Source organism: Neurospora tetraspora, assembly GCF_033439725.1.
Source record: "Neurospora tetraspora strain CBS 560.94 chromosome Unknown B0H65scaffold_8, whole genome shotgun sequence".
Lineage (NCBI taxonomy): Eukaryota > Fungi > Ascomycota > Sordariomycetes > Sordariales > Sordariaceae > Neurospora > Neurospora tetraspora.
The window spans coordinates 672293-686791 of record NW_026944390.1 but is presented as its reverse complement, the minus strand read 5'-3'; the positions used below and the strand labels follow the sequence as shown (position 1 = coordinate 686791).

The 14499-nt window shown below is 53.2% G+C and overlaps 7 protein-coding genes across 7 annotated transcripts; 6 read left to right on the top strand and 1 right to left on the bottom strand.

Annotated features, from left to right (window-relative positions):
• Positions 1 to 978: 978 nt before the first annotated feature.
• Positions 979 to 2406, bottom strand: B0H65DRAFT_309601 (uncharacterized protein). Its single transcript, XM_062823276.1, has one exon. The coding sequence runs from the start codon at positions 2174 to 2176 to the stop codon at positions 1064 to 1066; it is 1113 nt and encodes a 370-aa protein (XP_062677446.1). The 5' UTR covers positions 2177 to 2406; the 3' UTR covers positions 979 to 1063.
• Positions 2407 to 3543, top strand: B0H65DRAFT_309600 (uncharacterized protein). The gene has a single exon (XM_062823275.1). The coding sequence runs from the start codon at positions 2637 to 2639 to the stop codon at positions 3255 to 3257; it is 621 nt and encodes a 206-aa protein (XP_062677445.1). The 5' UTR covers positions 2407 to 2636; the 3' UTR covers positions 3258 to 3543.
• A 1488-nt stretch (positions 3544 to 5031) lies between these two features.
• B0H65DRAFT_434128 (uncharacterized protein) lies at positions 5032 to 6273 on the top strand (the record flags this gene model as incomplete). The annotated part of the gene is made up of 1 exon (XM_062825112.1): positions 5032 to 6273. One exon carries the CDS (start codon positions 5032 to 5034, stop codon positions 6271 to 6273), a length of 1242 nt encoding a protein of 413 aa, XP_062677444.1.
• Positions 6274 to 7191: 918 nt separating this feature from the next.
• Positions 7192 to 7813, top strand: B0H65DRAFT_445926 (uncharacterized protein; the record flags this gene model as incomplete). Its single annotated transcript, XM_062825776.1, has 3 exons — positions 7192 to 7416; positions 7485 to 7647; positions 7722 to 7813. 3 exons carry the CDS (start codon positions 7192 to 7194, stop codon positions 7811 to 7813), a joined length of 480 nt encoding a protein of 159 aa, XP_062677443.1.
• On the top strand, positions 7787 to 9398 carry B0H65DRAFT_309526 (uncharacterized protein). Its single transcript, XM_062823274.1, has 3 exons — positions 7787 to 8140; positions 8442 to 8478; positions 8574 to 9398. Exons 1-3 carry the CDS (start codon positions 8077 to 8079, stop codon positions 9208 to 9210), a joined length of 738 nt encoding a protein of 245 aa, XP_062677442.1. The 5' UTR covers positions 7787 to 8076; the 3' UTR covers positions 9211 to 9398.
• A 2141-nt stretch (positions 9399 to 11539) lies between these two features.
• On the top strand, positions 11540 to 12784 carry B0H65DRAFT_552500 (beta-lactamase superfamily domain-containing protein; the record flags this gene model as incomplete). Its single annotated transcript, XM_062829894.1, has 2 exons — positions 11540 to 11709; positions 11767 to 12784. The coding sequence occupies 2 exons, from the start codon at positions 11540 to 11542 to the stop codon at positions 12782 to 12784; spliced, it is 1188 nt and encodes a 395-aa protein (XP_062677441.1).
• A 499-nt stretch (positions 12785 to 13283) lies between these two features.
• B0H65DRAFT_532414 (DUF218 domain-containing protein) lies at positions 13284 to 14495 on the top strand (the record flags this gene model as incomplete). Its single annotated transcript, XM_062828958.1, has 1 exon — positions 13284 to 14495. One exon carries the CDS (start codon positions 13284 to 13286, stop codon positions 14493 to 14495), a length of 1212 nt encoding a protein of 403 aa, XP_062677440.1.
• Between the last annotated feature and the right edge of the window lie 4 nt (positions 14496 to 14499).

Genomic DNA, 14499 nt, shown 5'->3' with positions numbered 1-14499 from the left:
CGTGGTAGAAAAGCCTGCTGCCAGTACATATGTATGTATGTATGGTTTTAGTGTGGTTGTTGGATGGTGTTTCTTTTCGACATGACCGCCTTCAGCATGCTATGTAATATTGACGCATGCTAATGTTGCCTTGCCTCACGCAGGGCGAGGACGCATTGGAATAAGCTTTATGGGGCCTGAACGATGCTGACCGATGTAGTAAAATGAGGTGGTTCGAAAATGTTCAGGCTCTAATGATGGTAAGACAGCAAGCAAACGAACCCAACACTTGCAGCAGTAAGAGACGGAAAAAGACGTTGAGAGGTTGAAGAGAACAACGAAAGGCAAACCTCGAATTGATGATGGTTGGATTCATAGGAAGAGGATGAAAAGAGACGAGGACGGCAGAAACAAACGTAAGCCTGGAGAACTGAAGTGATTCGATTTGCAGGAAATAGCTTCCTCTAGGCCAGTGGTGCCTGCCTCACAGCAAAGCCCTAGAGGCAGGTGGTCCTCGGTGGTCCACGGATATCGAATGTGTTGTCCCCGCCTGCTGCGAGTTGAGGTGGAATTGAGGTGGAATTGAGGTTGTAGCCGAGACGCTAGAATCCCTAGTCTTTGGCTCTCAGTGGCCCATACCTTCCGAGAGCCACACGTTAGCGCGGGGCAGGAGGCCCAGACGACGCCGGCAGTCCTTCGGGTACGTCTGCCCTGGGCTAGAGGAAACAAACAAACCTCATCCTGATCCGTGTGAAAGGCTCGGGAACTGTTCAAGCCGCATCTAGTTGATGCGGATGCGGGAATGGAGGAGGTGGTGATGCATTGTGATGCCGCCGTCTCGTTGAGGCAAGGTGACAACTGGCCAATAACCTCGGGGCTTTCCGGTCCCGACCATACAGAAAATGCACAAGCCATATCGATATTCCCATCTTGGGCTGTTGTCTCCTCTCTATGAACAAGACCCTTGACGCCGCCCAAATGACTTTTTTGAAAACCAGAGAACTTGAAAAGAAAAGAAAATCACATTCCCGGGGGTATAAAGCTTAAACCAAAAACAACAAGAAACCCACACATTATGCACCCTTTATGACCCCCCGCCCCCGCCCCGGCCCCGAGACAATGCGGTTGTCTCACCTGCTAGGTCCGCTGCCCCCCACTCCGTCCCCGAGTATCGTTGTGCAGCATCATCCGACACTCTCCATTTTGGCGATAGCGCTTGTGTCGACATCTCGACAGGTTGGCGATCGCAACCCTGGAGCTCCGCTAGGTCCCGTTCTTCCATTTTCCTTGCTTTCTTTGGGGATTCGGGTTGAGGTTCCTCTCCAGTATATGCCAAATCATATGGCGATTCCCAGTTGAACCCGCTCTTGCGTTGATCGGTCGGATTTGACGAGGGCCTCCATTTGGAGTCGTTTGACCATTCGCCCGAGTTCCCTGAGGTACTGCCCTCCTCAAGAGCGCGCGCTTCAGCCGGAGTCGGTATAAGCAGCATATTGCCGTGCTGCTCTGGGAGCATCGGGTGCGACTCTTCCCCATCCTTCTTCCTCTTATATCGCACAAACAGCATTAATAGGCCCGCCGACACGGCCACGCCTGCCACAGTCGAGCCAGCAATGATTCCCGCTTTTGCCCCCGTCGATAACCCAGCATCCTCGTTCACTTTACCATTCCCTGTCCGTGACGACTCGGCATCACTTCCGGCCGTGGCTGTTTCCTCTGGTGCGTTTTTGACAGTGGTTCCCGTGGGTGATATCGACGTTATGAACGAGGTGGGCGCCGAAGTCAGAGTCGAAACTGTGGTTGAGGTCTTGGTTGCTATCGCCTTGGCCGGCCTCGCCGTGCCAGTGAAGCCAGCAGCTGAATAGTACTGTTCTTCGCCAACATTCAGAGGCGTATTATTTGCGGCACATGTGGAATTCAACGTGCCATACACCTCGGCAAGGTCTCCGGGATCCGACTCTGCCAAACACCTGGCCGTCCCCGTAACGAAATTTCCTCCATTGTTGCAGAAACATGAGTTCGCCTCAGCAAGTGTTCCCGCCGCACAGTTGGATGTGGTAGATGCTTGGTTCAAGCAATCATACGCATCGACCGGATAGTCGAAGGAGTCGATATTGACAGCGGCGCATGGAATGGATGTGAGAACAAGCGCGATCAGAGCTGGCGGGAGGATTGACAACCTATGCAGTCCGAGCATTGTGTCCGAGTCTGTTGTACTGTCGAAGAAACTCGAGTTCTCCAAACCTCACTGATAGCGAGCATAAACGAAAGACAAAATCCATCCAGCAGTGAAACCAACAGAGTAGCGAGCGTGGTGAGTGGGAGCATGAGAAAGATAGCAGAAGCGGAAAAGGAGAGGAGAAGAAGAAGAAGAAGCAGGATGCTGACGAGAAGGACGACGACGACGCGGTTCAAGACGCTAAAAGAACCCATGCACCCACCACCTTGGGGAGATGGGTCCCCAGGTCCCCTTCTCGTGCAACGGTGCAGTCCCCTTGTCTGGGGCTGGGGAGAGCTTCACCTGCCTTGCTGGGCGGGCATTGCGGCTGAGGCGTTGACCTTGGGCTAGGCTAGGCCTGGCTTGGTCAAGGGTCTCTATCCCATTTGGTGTTAGGCCCCATAGGCCCGTGGCTCGTTAAACGTTAACGGCGGTTTTGATGAGCGGAAATCGAGACCTCGACGAGTTGCCCTCGTTGCACCATCCAAGCCCAGTGTATTTACGCCAGTTTCGGGTGCTTCCCCCCCACTTGGCTGCCATCTGTTGGTTGTCGGCGATTTGGCTTTGGCGCTTCCAGTGGGTGAGGAATGACGTGAGATTTGGTCTCCAGCGTCTTGAAGTGATGGCAAGAATTTTCCCTTCAGAACCAGACCGTGATGCTTCCCAGAGGAACTCGACATCGCGACTGGATCGCGGCCCCAGATCCTTGACGGCGGGACAACCGCCATCAGAGAAGGGCCCGTCAACTCGGCAAACTGACGGCGTGCAACAGAGTACAGCGTCCCAGGCACGCGGCAATCTGTTGCGGCATCGTCAAAGGCACGCAGCACGCCTGTGGCACAGCTTTCCAGCGCGCTTGGAATCCATGCCTCAATGCCAGCGATGGCTAACGACGTGGCATCGTAAAATCCACGGCCATGGACATGGTGCACATGGATGGTCCATAGGCTACCGCGGAACTTGGGAATTGAGGTGGTGTCCAGATCGGGTCATGTTTTTCGAGATTGAGATCTGTGGCTTGATAAGCAATCATTGTCGTAGAACCCAGTTGGAACATTGAAGCCGTTATTGAGACAATATTCTGGCCCTTCAATTGAAAACACTGGTGTGCAAATCCAATGCCATTGTCAAGAGGTTGCATTATCTCCCGCAGAAGCTCATCGGGTTTTGGGAAGATGGGACAGCGAACGGACCACCGCTATTCGTCAGGGCAGAGAACCAGAAATCCATAGGGCAGACTTCGGACAACCAGAGAATCACCACCTGTCAATGTTGTGTGTTTAATCGAATCGAGTACCTTGACGATCCTGAATGTCCTTTCATCTCGATGAATATGCATGTTACAGATGGAGTGAGCCTGCTGTGTAGAGGAAGAGAAGCTCGCCATCTCAGTGTGCTTGTGCAGTGTTGACGCTAGTTCCGGTTTGCCGGCCGGCACCAACTGGCGCATAAGCAGTCAAGCTCGTACAAAATATTTGCCATAGACAAACTCACAGGACTATAGGAAAGCCTATATCTTGTACACTTCCTTGGGCTTCAATCACCTTCGATCTCTGCAGACGGATACGAAGTTGCTCTTCATCAAACAAACTCGCACCTTTTGCCTTCTTCAACAGCGAATAAGTAGCTCACGGAGCGCACCTCTCACCATGGGTTCCATTCACTCCCCCGACCATGTTCCACGCATTCAGCAGGGCATCTATGGTGTATCGGAGTATATACGATGTGAAGGCGATGGCGAAAGCGGATCAGATGATTCAAGCTATTGACCTCAGTCAGCGGTGATTTTCATCACCAAGCTGTTCTTCCATCCAATATCGGCGGTAATACCTGTCACCACATTACGCCCGTGGTTTCCATTTCTACCATTCACCAGTTCCTACCATTCACCAGTTCCTACCATTCACCAGTTCCCGCCTGCTGAGGTCGACAGCAGGCCTCGGTACATCCCGTCTGGGGTTACAGGGGTTGACTGCCAACGCTCCAGCCACGGTCACACCTTCCAACAGGAACGTTGGTGAGCCCCTCACTTTTCCAAAACAACAACAGCAGTCGCGGGTGACAGTCGAACATAGCCTGGACAGATCAGTCATTCGTTGCGTATTCGTTTGCGTGTCTCATATAAATCCATTCACATCAAGCCAGCCAAGTTGTTCATCAAGTCGAGTACCTAGTTGACATAGTATATATATCCTTATCCCCCCGAATCTTCTGACCTCTTCGTTTGCGAGGTATCGAGTCTCCTTGGCCAGGTATTCTTACGATACAACAGTCAAGTTGTTCAGCTTATGGCGGTAAACAATGGCCCCTTTTTTCTCAAAAAGTTGACATGTTCACAAGAGAATGGGCCACGTCTAAACCACGACCAGTCTCGCTCACGCTCTTGGCTTATACAAAGCTGTCCGCAGGACAATGCCATTGTTCTCCTACACATCAGCGGATCCTGAGCTCGGTGAATGTTTATGTCGCAGTGGCCGCATAGGGATCAAGGTTCGGATCAAGGTTCGTCGTCCTGAACAACGCAGTTCAACCTTGCTGTTCTTCTTACTGTTCAGATGACAGTGACTCAAACTCACCCTTGGCCTCGCTATCCTGTTGCGACCGTGTATACGACCATGTAAAGGTTTAAGGTTTACTGACAGTCAACTCCCTCTTCCAAGGGTACTTAAACTTCTCCCACCTAAGGGTAAGCCTCCCAAATTTCTCTCTCCTGACACCACTTGACCAACCGCTCACTGGCAACCATCAAGATCCCCATTCAGGTACCTCACAGTACACGACGACGAAGCACCCAAGACACCAAAAAAACAACCGCACATAACAAAAACAATAAGATGGCACCTTCATCATCTACCAACGACCTCGTCCAGCTCTTGAGCAAGCTGACGGTCGGAAACGACTCCAGGCGCAGACCCAGGGGCTACCCGCGACCCGGCGTCCTTCAACTTTCCAACGGAACCGAGATTCACAACCTTCCCGTGCCGACCGCGAAACTTCCAAGCCGACTCTGGGAGAAGAAGGCGCACGATGCCTTGCCCATGATATACTACGAGCCGCCACTCCCCATGCCCCCTCGTCCACAAGGACTCTATTATCACGGCTGGAACACCGATGTCGTTGGCCTTCCCACCATCCCTTCTCTGTTGGCTATGCCCAGAGTCTTCCCTGCTCACCAAGGATTCGCCGAATGTAGCTCGCCAGTCATCGAGCACGTCAAGCATTCAGACTATGCGGCCCTGGGCTTCTGTGTGCGAGACGCCCGCGTTGATCCGGCCGCCACGGTGCCCCCCTGTACGCTCGATCCCCAACTGGCGCACACCGGAGTGGTGCGAACATGCGCCGACCGCTGCCATCTGGAACCGCACAAGCTTTGCGAACATTGCAGCGACCAAAGCAGACTGCTGGTCCTCAATGGTCTGCCGGAATGGTTCACCAACGACCAAATCATCAAGTCGCGCGCCTTCCTTTGCGCGCCTTGCTCAGCGCAGGAGGCACGGCAGGCAGTTCGTTGGGCCGAAGCCGAAGCGGCACTAGAACGGGACGCGGACTACCTTGCAAACATCAGCAAGAGTTACGAGCTTGGAAATATCGCCGACAACATGATGCGATACCACAACGACACTACGTTCCCTGTCGCTACGCCCCCCATGTCGCCCTCTCTGGCTCAAGCGCTTGCAGACAATGCGCCCAGCATGGTTCGGACCGTCAAGAAACTGTTCCGGTGCTCCTGCAAAAAGCTCATCACGGCGGATCTGTGTCTCGGCCACAGACTGCTCAGGGCGGACCAGTTCCTGGAGCAGGTTCGCCGCCTGAACGAGTGGACCCAATTCCGTTTCAGCCTTGGCGAGCAAGACTTTAAGCCGTGCCCCAAGTGCATGGCTCGTCCCGGTGTCGACGCTTACAACTTAAACAACAGAGAAGGAGGCGCAGATCTGACGACAGTCCACTGGATCTGTATGTGCTGCCAGGAAACGGTCTCAATGCCTCGGTATGAGTTCTTCCAGCAAGGTGGCGGACTTGGCCAGGAGAAGGATGGCAAGAGATTGGCTGAGTTGTTGGGAGGGCTCAGCTTCTAAAACTGGGACCGAGGACTGGTAACTGGGACAAAAGACTGTACGGGACACGATGAGCGTGTGAGAATGCATTGTTGGGACAATCCGGAAGATCGGTGTCTGTACGAGGGATCAATGGGTTTCATCAGGAAGACTCTGAACAAGCCGGGCTATGGGTCTGGGACGTGTATGGACTATGGAGTTTTGGTTGATTTGGGTTTGAGCATGGGTTGGCGTGGATTTGGCGAGACTTCTCTTTCCCAGCATGTCTTATGGTTTGCTCTGATACCCTAAATTGAATTGATGCCGCTCCCTGAAACCAGCTGATTGTGATCTTTCCAAATGTGAATACGTCTCTGTGATAAGTGAGTATTCTGTGACAAGTGACCGAGTTGAATTCTGATTCACCGTGATGTGAAAACCATGGAGTGAAGCCATTCAGTTACGCCAAGAGATGTCCAATTGATGTGCAGATCAGCAACGTCCTAAATTGCCAAGACCACGGCATCCGTATAAGTCCTGGAGCGTCCAAGACGGTCACCACTTCGGAATAGTTGGGAAGCGAGGAAGATGGTGCAGAATCAGCAATTGCCCAAGACAAAGATTGTCAAAAGGAAGGCGAATGCCCAGCCATCTGTATAGACGGGAAGGTGCAGTGCTTCCTCAATGGAAACCGCAGACAACTCCAGACCCCGCGGTTGCCATCCTATCATTGTGCTGTGATCTCCGTATGACGTATTGGAGGATCAACCCAATATATGTGTTTGGAATCTTCTCCAACTTACTCCAAATATCCGTTTTCTCCTCCTTTCAGCAAACACACACTCTACTTTACTTCAAGCTTGCAAATACAACACTCCAAAACCATCATATCATCTCGACAGTCAACACACTGCACCAATCGAACCAAAAACCGTCAACAAAACACACCTTCATCCAACCATGTCTGGCAAGTCCTTCAGCTTCATCGGCGAGGTCGTCGAGAGTGCCGTTATCAAGGCCCCCCTCTCGTTTGTCTGGCACTTCATCAAGCTCCAGGAGTTCGACAAGTTCTGGTCTGCCATCTCCAAGGCCGAGCATGTCAAGGGCACCAGTGAGGAGACCGACATTGTGAGGTGGACCTTCAAGGATGGCAATGTCATTGAGGTCAAGCAGGACGAGCACAGCGTAAGCAAAGCCATCTCATCCTTCAGGGCCAGCTAGTACTTGTTGCTAACATGCTTGATGCTATGTAGAACCTCGAACACTTCATTACCTTCAGCGTCATCAATGCCGAGCCCGAGCTGAGCTACTCCAGCGTCGTCAACACCATCCGTCTTTGGGCCGTAACCTCTGGCGAGTTTGCCAACACCACCTTTATCCGTTGGAGCACCAGGTTCTCGAGTGATGCCGATCTCGGTAAGCAAACACATACCTTCAGCTCTTATAACACCTGTCCGTGTTCACGTTACTGACGTTCTTCTGTCTTGTAGGTGTTATCGAGGATGCCAAGTACAAGCGTCAAGATGCCTTGAAGGATCTGTCCAAGGCGGCGGAGAAGATGCTTGCTGAGGAGAAGAAGTAGAGTGGAGGATTACAACACGAGGATTACATCAGGCCATTACAGGAAGAAGTACCATCCGAGGATGGTGAATGTGGCATTTTGATATAGCCACCTTAACCAAGGATACTATTACGACTTAAATTACACATCACACGTTCGAGTTACTCACAGCGTCCCACATATCCTACCGTTCCATGAAGTTCTAGAGAGCACCTGTGACTGATCAAGATTGGATACAGAACACCACCGGCCAAAGACTGAAGCGGTGACACATTTCCATGTGAATGGTTGTTTCATCCCATCTGGAAGGAGGCAAACGGGCCGCGGTCGGGACAAGCAGCGAGGAAGGTGAGTCCAGACCCGGAGATCGCTCCAGCCTTGCGCGTAATGGTAAACGAAGGGAAACAAACAGCCAAAGTATCATGATTCACCGCCATCAACGGGTAATTGTGGAGTGTTGGGTTGGGGCTGCTTCCATCCTTTCCTGGTTGCAAGACCCTGATAGCTGCCTCTCCAAGTATTTTAGGCGCAGCCGAAACTGCGGACCCCTTGAAGGCCAAACTCCAAAACCAGATCGAGCCACTCCCTCTCCAGCTTTCTGTGATAACACATTCGGTGCCCCTCCTTCCCTTGTCTGACACATCCAAAGGGATCTTCTTGCCGACAGCAACGGTTTGCTTTTCGAGGTCAGCACCCCTCCCATTTCCTACAAAAACCCCAACTGCCTACCTGCAATTTCTATCTCCAGCTTGTCACACTCTCATTCTAATTGCCTGTACAGAAATTTCGACGCTATGTCCGGCGAAGCAGGCGACGACGAACAGAAATCTGTCCCACCAGTCGAGCCCGTACCACCCCCGGCACCATCAGAACTCGACAGTACCGAACCCACAGGTGCTTCCGGAGACCATTCTGCAGCCGGTGCAGCAGCTGGAGCAGCAGCGGGAGCAGCGACCGGCGCAGCAGCAGCAGGTGCAACAACAGCACACACCACGAACCCTCTCGACCCAGCTCATCAGCAACCGCCCATCATCTACACGATGGCCTCCCCCTACTTCGTCTTCCCCGGCGGCGGCTACGCCGCCCAAACCACCACCACCTTTTTCCAGGCCGCGCCCCCTCCGCCCCCTCCCCCTCCGCCGCCGCCGATGCCGATCGTAACCAACACCGTCACCACCACGACCTACCTCACGGGCGGCTTCGCACCTCAGGCAGCTCCGCCCCCGCCGCCTCCCGGTCCGGTCACTTACTACCCCGTCCCGGTTCAACAGGTCCAGCAGGCTCCGCAGGTCGTCAACGGATACACGTACATGCCCGGTGGAACGGTGTTGCCGAATAGCAGTGTTGTGGGAGCTGCGCCGGCTCCGGCTCCGGGTGCACAGGGACCGCCGCCGATGGTTATTTGTGTTGCTCCTTAGTATTGAGGTGGCATTTTCGGCTCCTCGACTGACGACATGGAAAGGAAGGGAAAGGGAAAGGGAGAATAAGGGATAAGGGAGGGGAGGGAAGGAGTGTGAAGGGAAGGGAAAGAGTTGAAGGAGTGAATGGAACATGGAGGACGAAAGGAGGAAATTTGGAGCGACACAGTGAATGAATGATGGAAGAGAGGAGTAAAGTGGGTTGAGGGAGGAAGTGATATGATGCGAGCAGTCGTCTACAGGGCTTGGAAGAAGAAGTATAAGGCAGGATATGAGGATTGCAGTTGCGTTTCCTGGGTTTGCGGTTGAGTTTGGCTTGGGCGTCGAGCGCGTGTCTGCTTTCCCTTCTTGTTCTTACTTCAATCGACAACTCTGAATGATTCTAAGACACTCGGTTGCTTTACTACGAAGAATAAAAATTAGACGATATCAATCCACTCTACGATCAACCACACATCCATCACGAGATTTGTGGATTCATGCGAGAAGATTGGGAAATAAAAGCATTTGACTTGGCGTATAATATCAGCTAGAGGTAAGCCATGTCGGTGGTACACTAAACAAAGACCACAACACCAGATTCCGCGACCAACCTAAATACACCCTACTTTTGACCACCACCTTCAACAGGATACAAAACAACAGTAACCATCGCCCTGCTCGGCACGCTCACGCCCCCCTCTCCTTTCACCTCATCAAACCCCGTCTCAATCAGCCCAATCTCCCTCGTTCCAGTACAAATCAGCAGAAGCATTAGCATTTACCATTGCTGTATAAACATTATTCGCGTTGGAAGGCTTCGGAGGTGCCGAAGCCGGAGATTAGGTTGTAGGTTTTGGTGAGGTCGATAGTTATTGTTGTTGAGAGGGAGGATTGACGGGGGCCGACGAGGATTGAGGGCAAGCCGGAGCTGAGCCCCATTAGGGATAGGATGGGGAGGAGTTGGGAGAGCATAGTATGTGATGTTTGAGCTTGTTTGTTGATTTTGGGTCTTGCTAGGTTAGTAAGTGGGTTGGATAGAGCATGGAGGTTGAGACAGCCCGTGTATCTGTCCTATCGTCCATCTCATGGCCATTGCAAATGTGATCGTGGCCGGTAGTATATATGCAGGTTGCCAAGCAATGCTGAAGCTCTTGCTGGTTAAACTTTGTTCGTATATTCTCAGTGTCTTTAGCTTTTTCGTGACCTTTCAATGGAAATCAGTGGCACCGGGAGTAAAAGAAGCTCCCTAAGGAGGTCAGGATGGTCCAAAGTAGGATGTACACGACACCATATGACAGGGTTTCCCCACGTTTTTATTTCGATGGATGGGTAGCAGCCGCTGCGGCTAAATGAGGCTTCCATGGTCGTTCATGTTTGCAATCTCTGTTGTAGATCACAGGCAATATTCCAGCAATGGGAAACGAGTTAACAATGTGTAACCCGATGCTGGGAATATGAGGGAAGAATTGGTTAAAATGTGTTGAGATTTCTTCGGTCTGGTGAGACTAAGACACCAAGCCCCATCAGACCAGGGTGTCGTTGCAACGGGCAACAACCCTAACCCCCTCCGTCGCACATTGTCTCGGAATCCGGATGCCAAGGACCCCGGGCAACGCCGAGGTTTGGCGAACGGAGGAGGAATGGATTTTTTTTCTTTGCGCTGTGTTTCCTTTCTTTTTGGCTGGAAAAGAGAAGGTTCTGAGAGCTTTTACTGCTTTCGGGCACCGTCAATCAACCACCAGCGAGCGCTGCAAAATAACCTGACTCTCAACCCCCAACGCCACACGCGGCACAATCTGACAGGGCAGGACCGGAACCCGCGGTGTTTCAGACCGAAAAGACTCAAGAGTCTCAGAGAAGGGGATTTGAGGTTCGGTTGGTGTTGTTGACGGGTCGCTGGCGCGCTGCACGCTAGTAGGGGAAGATAACAAAAAGATACGCGGGCGAAGTGCGACTAGACTGGTGGTCGCTTTATTACTTTATTAACGCGGCCGCATTCATTTTGCACCGGCCGCTTCGCCTGTCGGCGGACACCGCTGATAGCACACTGTTAGAGGTTATAGCAAGTGGAGCTGCACCACACCACAGAGCCATCTCAATGAGTGGCAGTTCCCGATATGTCTCCGCGGGTTTGCGGTCGGACAAGCTAAAGCTATTATTGTCATCGACGCCATCCGGACTGTCGGTGTCAGTTATTAAAGGGGCAGCATGCCGGTCTAGATGGTCGTCGACTTCAACAGTTGCGACGAACCGCGCACGTCCTCTGCTGTTGTCCGGATCACCCGTGCACCCATATCATAACTCTTCAAGAGTCCGAGCTACCCCATCAAGGAGATCATTCAACACCATGGCCGGATACTCAGCAACCGTCTCCAAGCCCACATTGGGTGTCGCGCCCGAGGATGCCACCGACCATCATGTTAGGGATTCCAAGGGTGAACTCATCGGGTTCCAGAACCCACATCCGTCTGCCGGTGTCCTGCGCAACGCTCTGCAGACAGTAGGGAAGATGTTCTTGTAAGGAGCATCATAGCGCCGACCCATCATGTTCATTGCGCTAACACGTGTTTACAGGTCAAGGCTTCAGGGCAAGATGCCAGCTCCCGACTTGTCCAATGTTCAGATTCCCGTCATCAAGCCTCACTTCCTAGAAGAGAAGTCCCAGGCGCAAAGCAGCAGCGACACCAAGGCCCTGCGCGCCACCTGGCTCGGCCACGCGTGCTATTACGTCGAGTACCCCAACGGCCTGCGCGTGCTCTTCGATCCCGTCTTTGAAGATCGCTGCGCGCCCAGCCGCTTCGTCGGCCCCAAGCGGTACACCCAGCCGCCGTGCACGCTGGCCGACATCCCCAAGCTGGATGCCGTTATCATTTCGCACTCGCACTATGACCACCTGTCGGAGCCGACCGTGCGCGAGCTCCACAAGCACAATCCGGAAGCGCACTTCTTTGTCGGCTTGGGACTGGCGAGTTGGTTCCATGCCACGGGTATCGAGAAGGTGACGGAGATGGACTGGTGGGATGATGCCACACTTAGCATCAAGAAGCCTGTCACCACTGCCGACGGCCAGGAGACTATCGAAGAGATCGAGGCGCAAGTATCTTGCCTGCCATGCCAACACTCCTCGGCCCGCACCGGCTGGGACAAGGACACCACCCTATGGTGCTCTTTTGCCATCAAGTCGGGCGGCAAGTCAGTCTGGTTCGGCGGTGACACAGGCTACCGCGCCGTACCGGAGATGCCGGCGGAGGAAGACGACTACGGACCAAAGTACGACTCACTGCCCCGCTGCCCTCATTTCAAGCACATCGGTGAGCTGCGCGGGCCGTTCGACTTGGGTCTGATTCCCATCGGCGCGTACAAGCCCAGGTGGATGTGGAGCGGCTTGCACTCGAACCCATACGATGCAGTGGAGATCTTCAAGGACACCAAGTGCGAGAAGGCCATGGCGATCCATTGGGGTACGTGGGTGTTGACGATCGAGGAGGTGGAGGAGCCGCCCAGGTTATTGAAGGAGGCGTTGAAGACGAGTGGAATGCCGGAGACGGGGGTGTTTGATACCTGTGCCATTGGCGAGACCAAGGAGTTTTGATGTGTTGCTTCAACGGGGGCGTGATACCCGGCGCGGCGTTGGCTTTAAGGCTGAAAAGAAATTTGTACGATAGATAGACAAGGGGTTAGGCTATGCATATGAACTGGTAGCTCTTTCTCTATATGAGAGAATCTCATGGCAGTCAGCATCCTATCATATGCCCACTCTCGGACTCTCGGTGATCTTGCTCGGAATGCAGCTGCCGATATTGACGGCCATGGTTGGCCACGAGCGCCTTGCTGATATTCAGTGTTACCCCGCCCAGTTATAGGCCTACAAATGGCGGCTTGAAACGTCAATAGTGGCATCGGCCACTAACCGATATCCCTTTCCGCAGTGACTTCTTATCGTGACGCCCTTTCCCTCCTCTTCTCACTAACAAAGATCATATAACAATCGCGATCCTTGCCTTCTTTTCTGACACCGGTCGGGCTTGATCTGGCTCTCTCTAGGTTGAATTCGTCACCACACGTTGCATATCTCCAAGTTACACCATCAAATGATGCCGCAGGAACAACAACCCCCGGAGGGGGTCCCCACTCACGGCCCCGCTTCCGGCCCGTCCCTTCCCTCCACGGTCCCCGCCCCGGCCGTAACAACAGCTCCGTCCACGGTCCCGGTTCCCGGCGCTCCGACGGACATGCTTGGCATCCCCACGACGACGACGACACCTAACATAGCTACTAGTACCACAACTAGCACCACCAGCAGCACTACTTCAAACAAGAAGGCAACACCAGCAGAGATCGACACCTGGGCAAGCACCATCTACAACTACCACCGAATGCACATGCCCCTTCCCACCTTTTCTCCTCCTCCTCCTCCTCTCCAAGACCCATCAAAAGACCCATCAGACTTAGAAGAAGAAGACGGAGAACCAACTCGAATAATCTTCACCCTCTGCTCCCTCGACCTGCGCGTAGCCCGCTACGCGTCCCACCTCTTCCTTACCACTTTTCTTCCTCCTCCTCCTCCTCCTCCTCCTCCTCCTCCTCCTCCTCCTCCTCCTCCTCCCAGCAAAGTAACAGTGGAAGAAGCACCACCCCGCCGCCGCCGGAGAGCCTACAAATACCTCCTCTTCTCGGGCCACTCCGGCCTCCTGACACGTTCTTTGACCGGCGACCCCTTTCCCTCCACCACCTCCTCCTCCTCCTCCTCCTCCTCCTCCCCCGACCAAACCCAACCCCCCAAAAAATTCCAATCCGAAGCCACCCTCTTCGCCTCCATCGCCCTATCAATGGGCGTCCCTTCTTCGTCAATCCTCATCGAAGAAGCGTCCACCAACACAGGCGAAAACGTTCGGTTCACTCATGCCTTACTACAGCAAAGGGGTATAAAAGTGGATGAGTTTTTACTCGTGCAGAAACCGTATATGGAACGGAGGACTTGGGGGACTTTTGGGGCGCAGTGGCCTTCTTTTTCTTCTTCTGTTTCTTCATCAGAGGTAGAGGTAGAAGAGAAAAAAGTAGTAAAATATAGTGTGACCAGCCCCCCGCTGGAGTGGGAGGAGTATCCTGATGAGGAGAGTGGGAATGGGAGGGAGTTGGTGATTAATGTTATGGTGGGCGATTTGGTAAGACTCAAAGAGTATGGGGAGATGGGGTGGCAGGTGAGGATGGAGATACCAAAAAATGTGTGGGAGGCGGGGAGGAGGTTGGTGAAGGATGGAGGGTTTGGGGGACATTTACCGGAGGGGTTTCGGTTTTCTTGAGGAA

What these genes read in the sequence shown, in the direction of transcription:
- B0H65DRAFT_309526 (XM_062823274.1), top strand. Translation starts at nt 8,077, where the DNA reads ATGGTTGTTTCATCCCATCTGGAAGGAGGCAAACGGGCCGCGGTCGGG. An exon ending in CGGGACAAGCAGCGAGGAAG is followed by an intron (nt 8,141 to 8,441) that starts GTGAGTCCAGAC and finishes ACACATCCAAAG; the next exon opens with GGATCTTCTTGCCGACAGCA. An exon ending in GCAACGGTTTGCTTTTCGAG is followed by an intron (nt 8,479 to 8,573) that starts GTCAGCACCCCT and finishes TTGCCTGTACAG; the next exon opens with AAATTTCGACGCTATGTCCG.
- B0H65DRAFT_309600 (XM_062823275.1), top strand. Translation starts at nt 2,637, where the DNA reads ATGAGCGGAAATCGAGACCTCGACGAGTTGCCCTCGTTGCACCATCCA.
- B0H65DRAFT_309601 (XM_062823276.1), bottom strand. Translation starts at nt 2,176, where the DNA reads ATGCTCGGACTGCATAGGTTGTCAATCCTCCCGCCAGCTCTGATCGCG.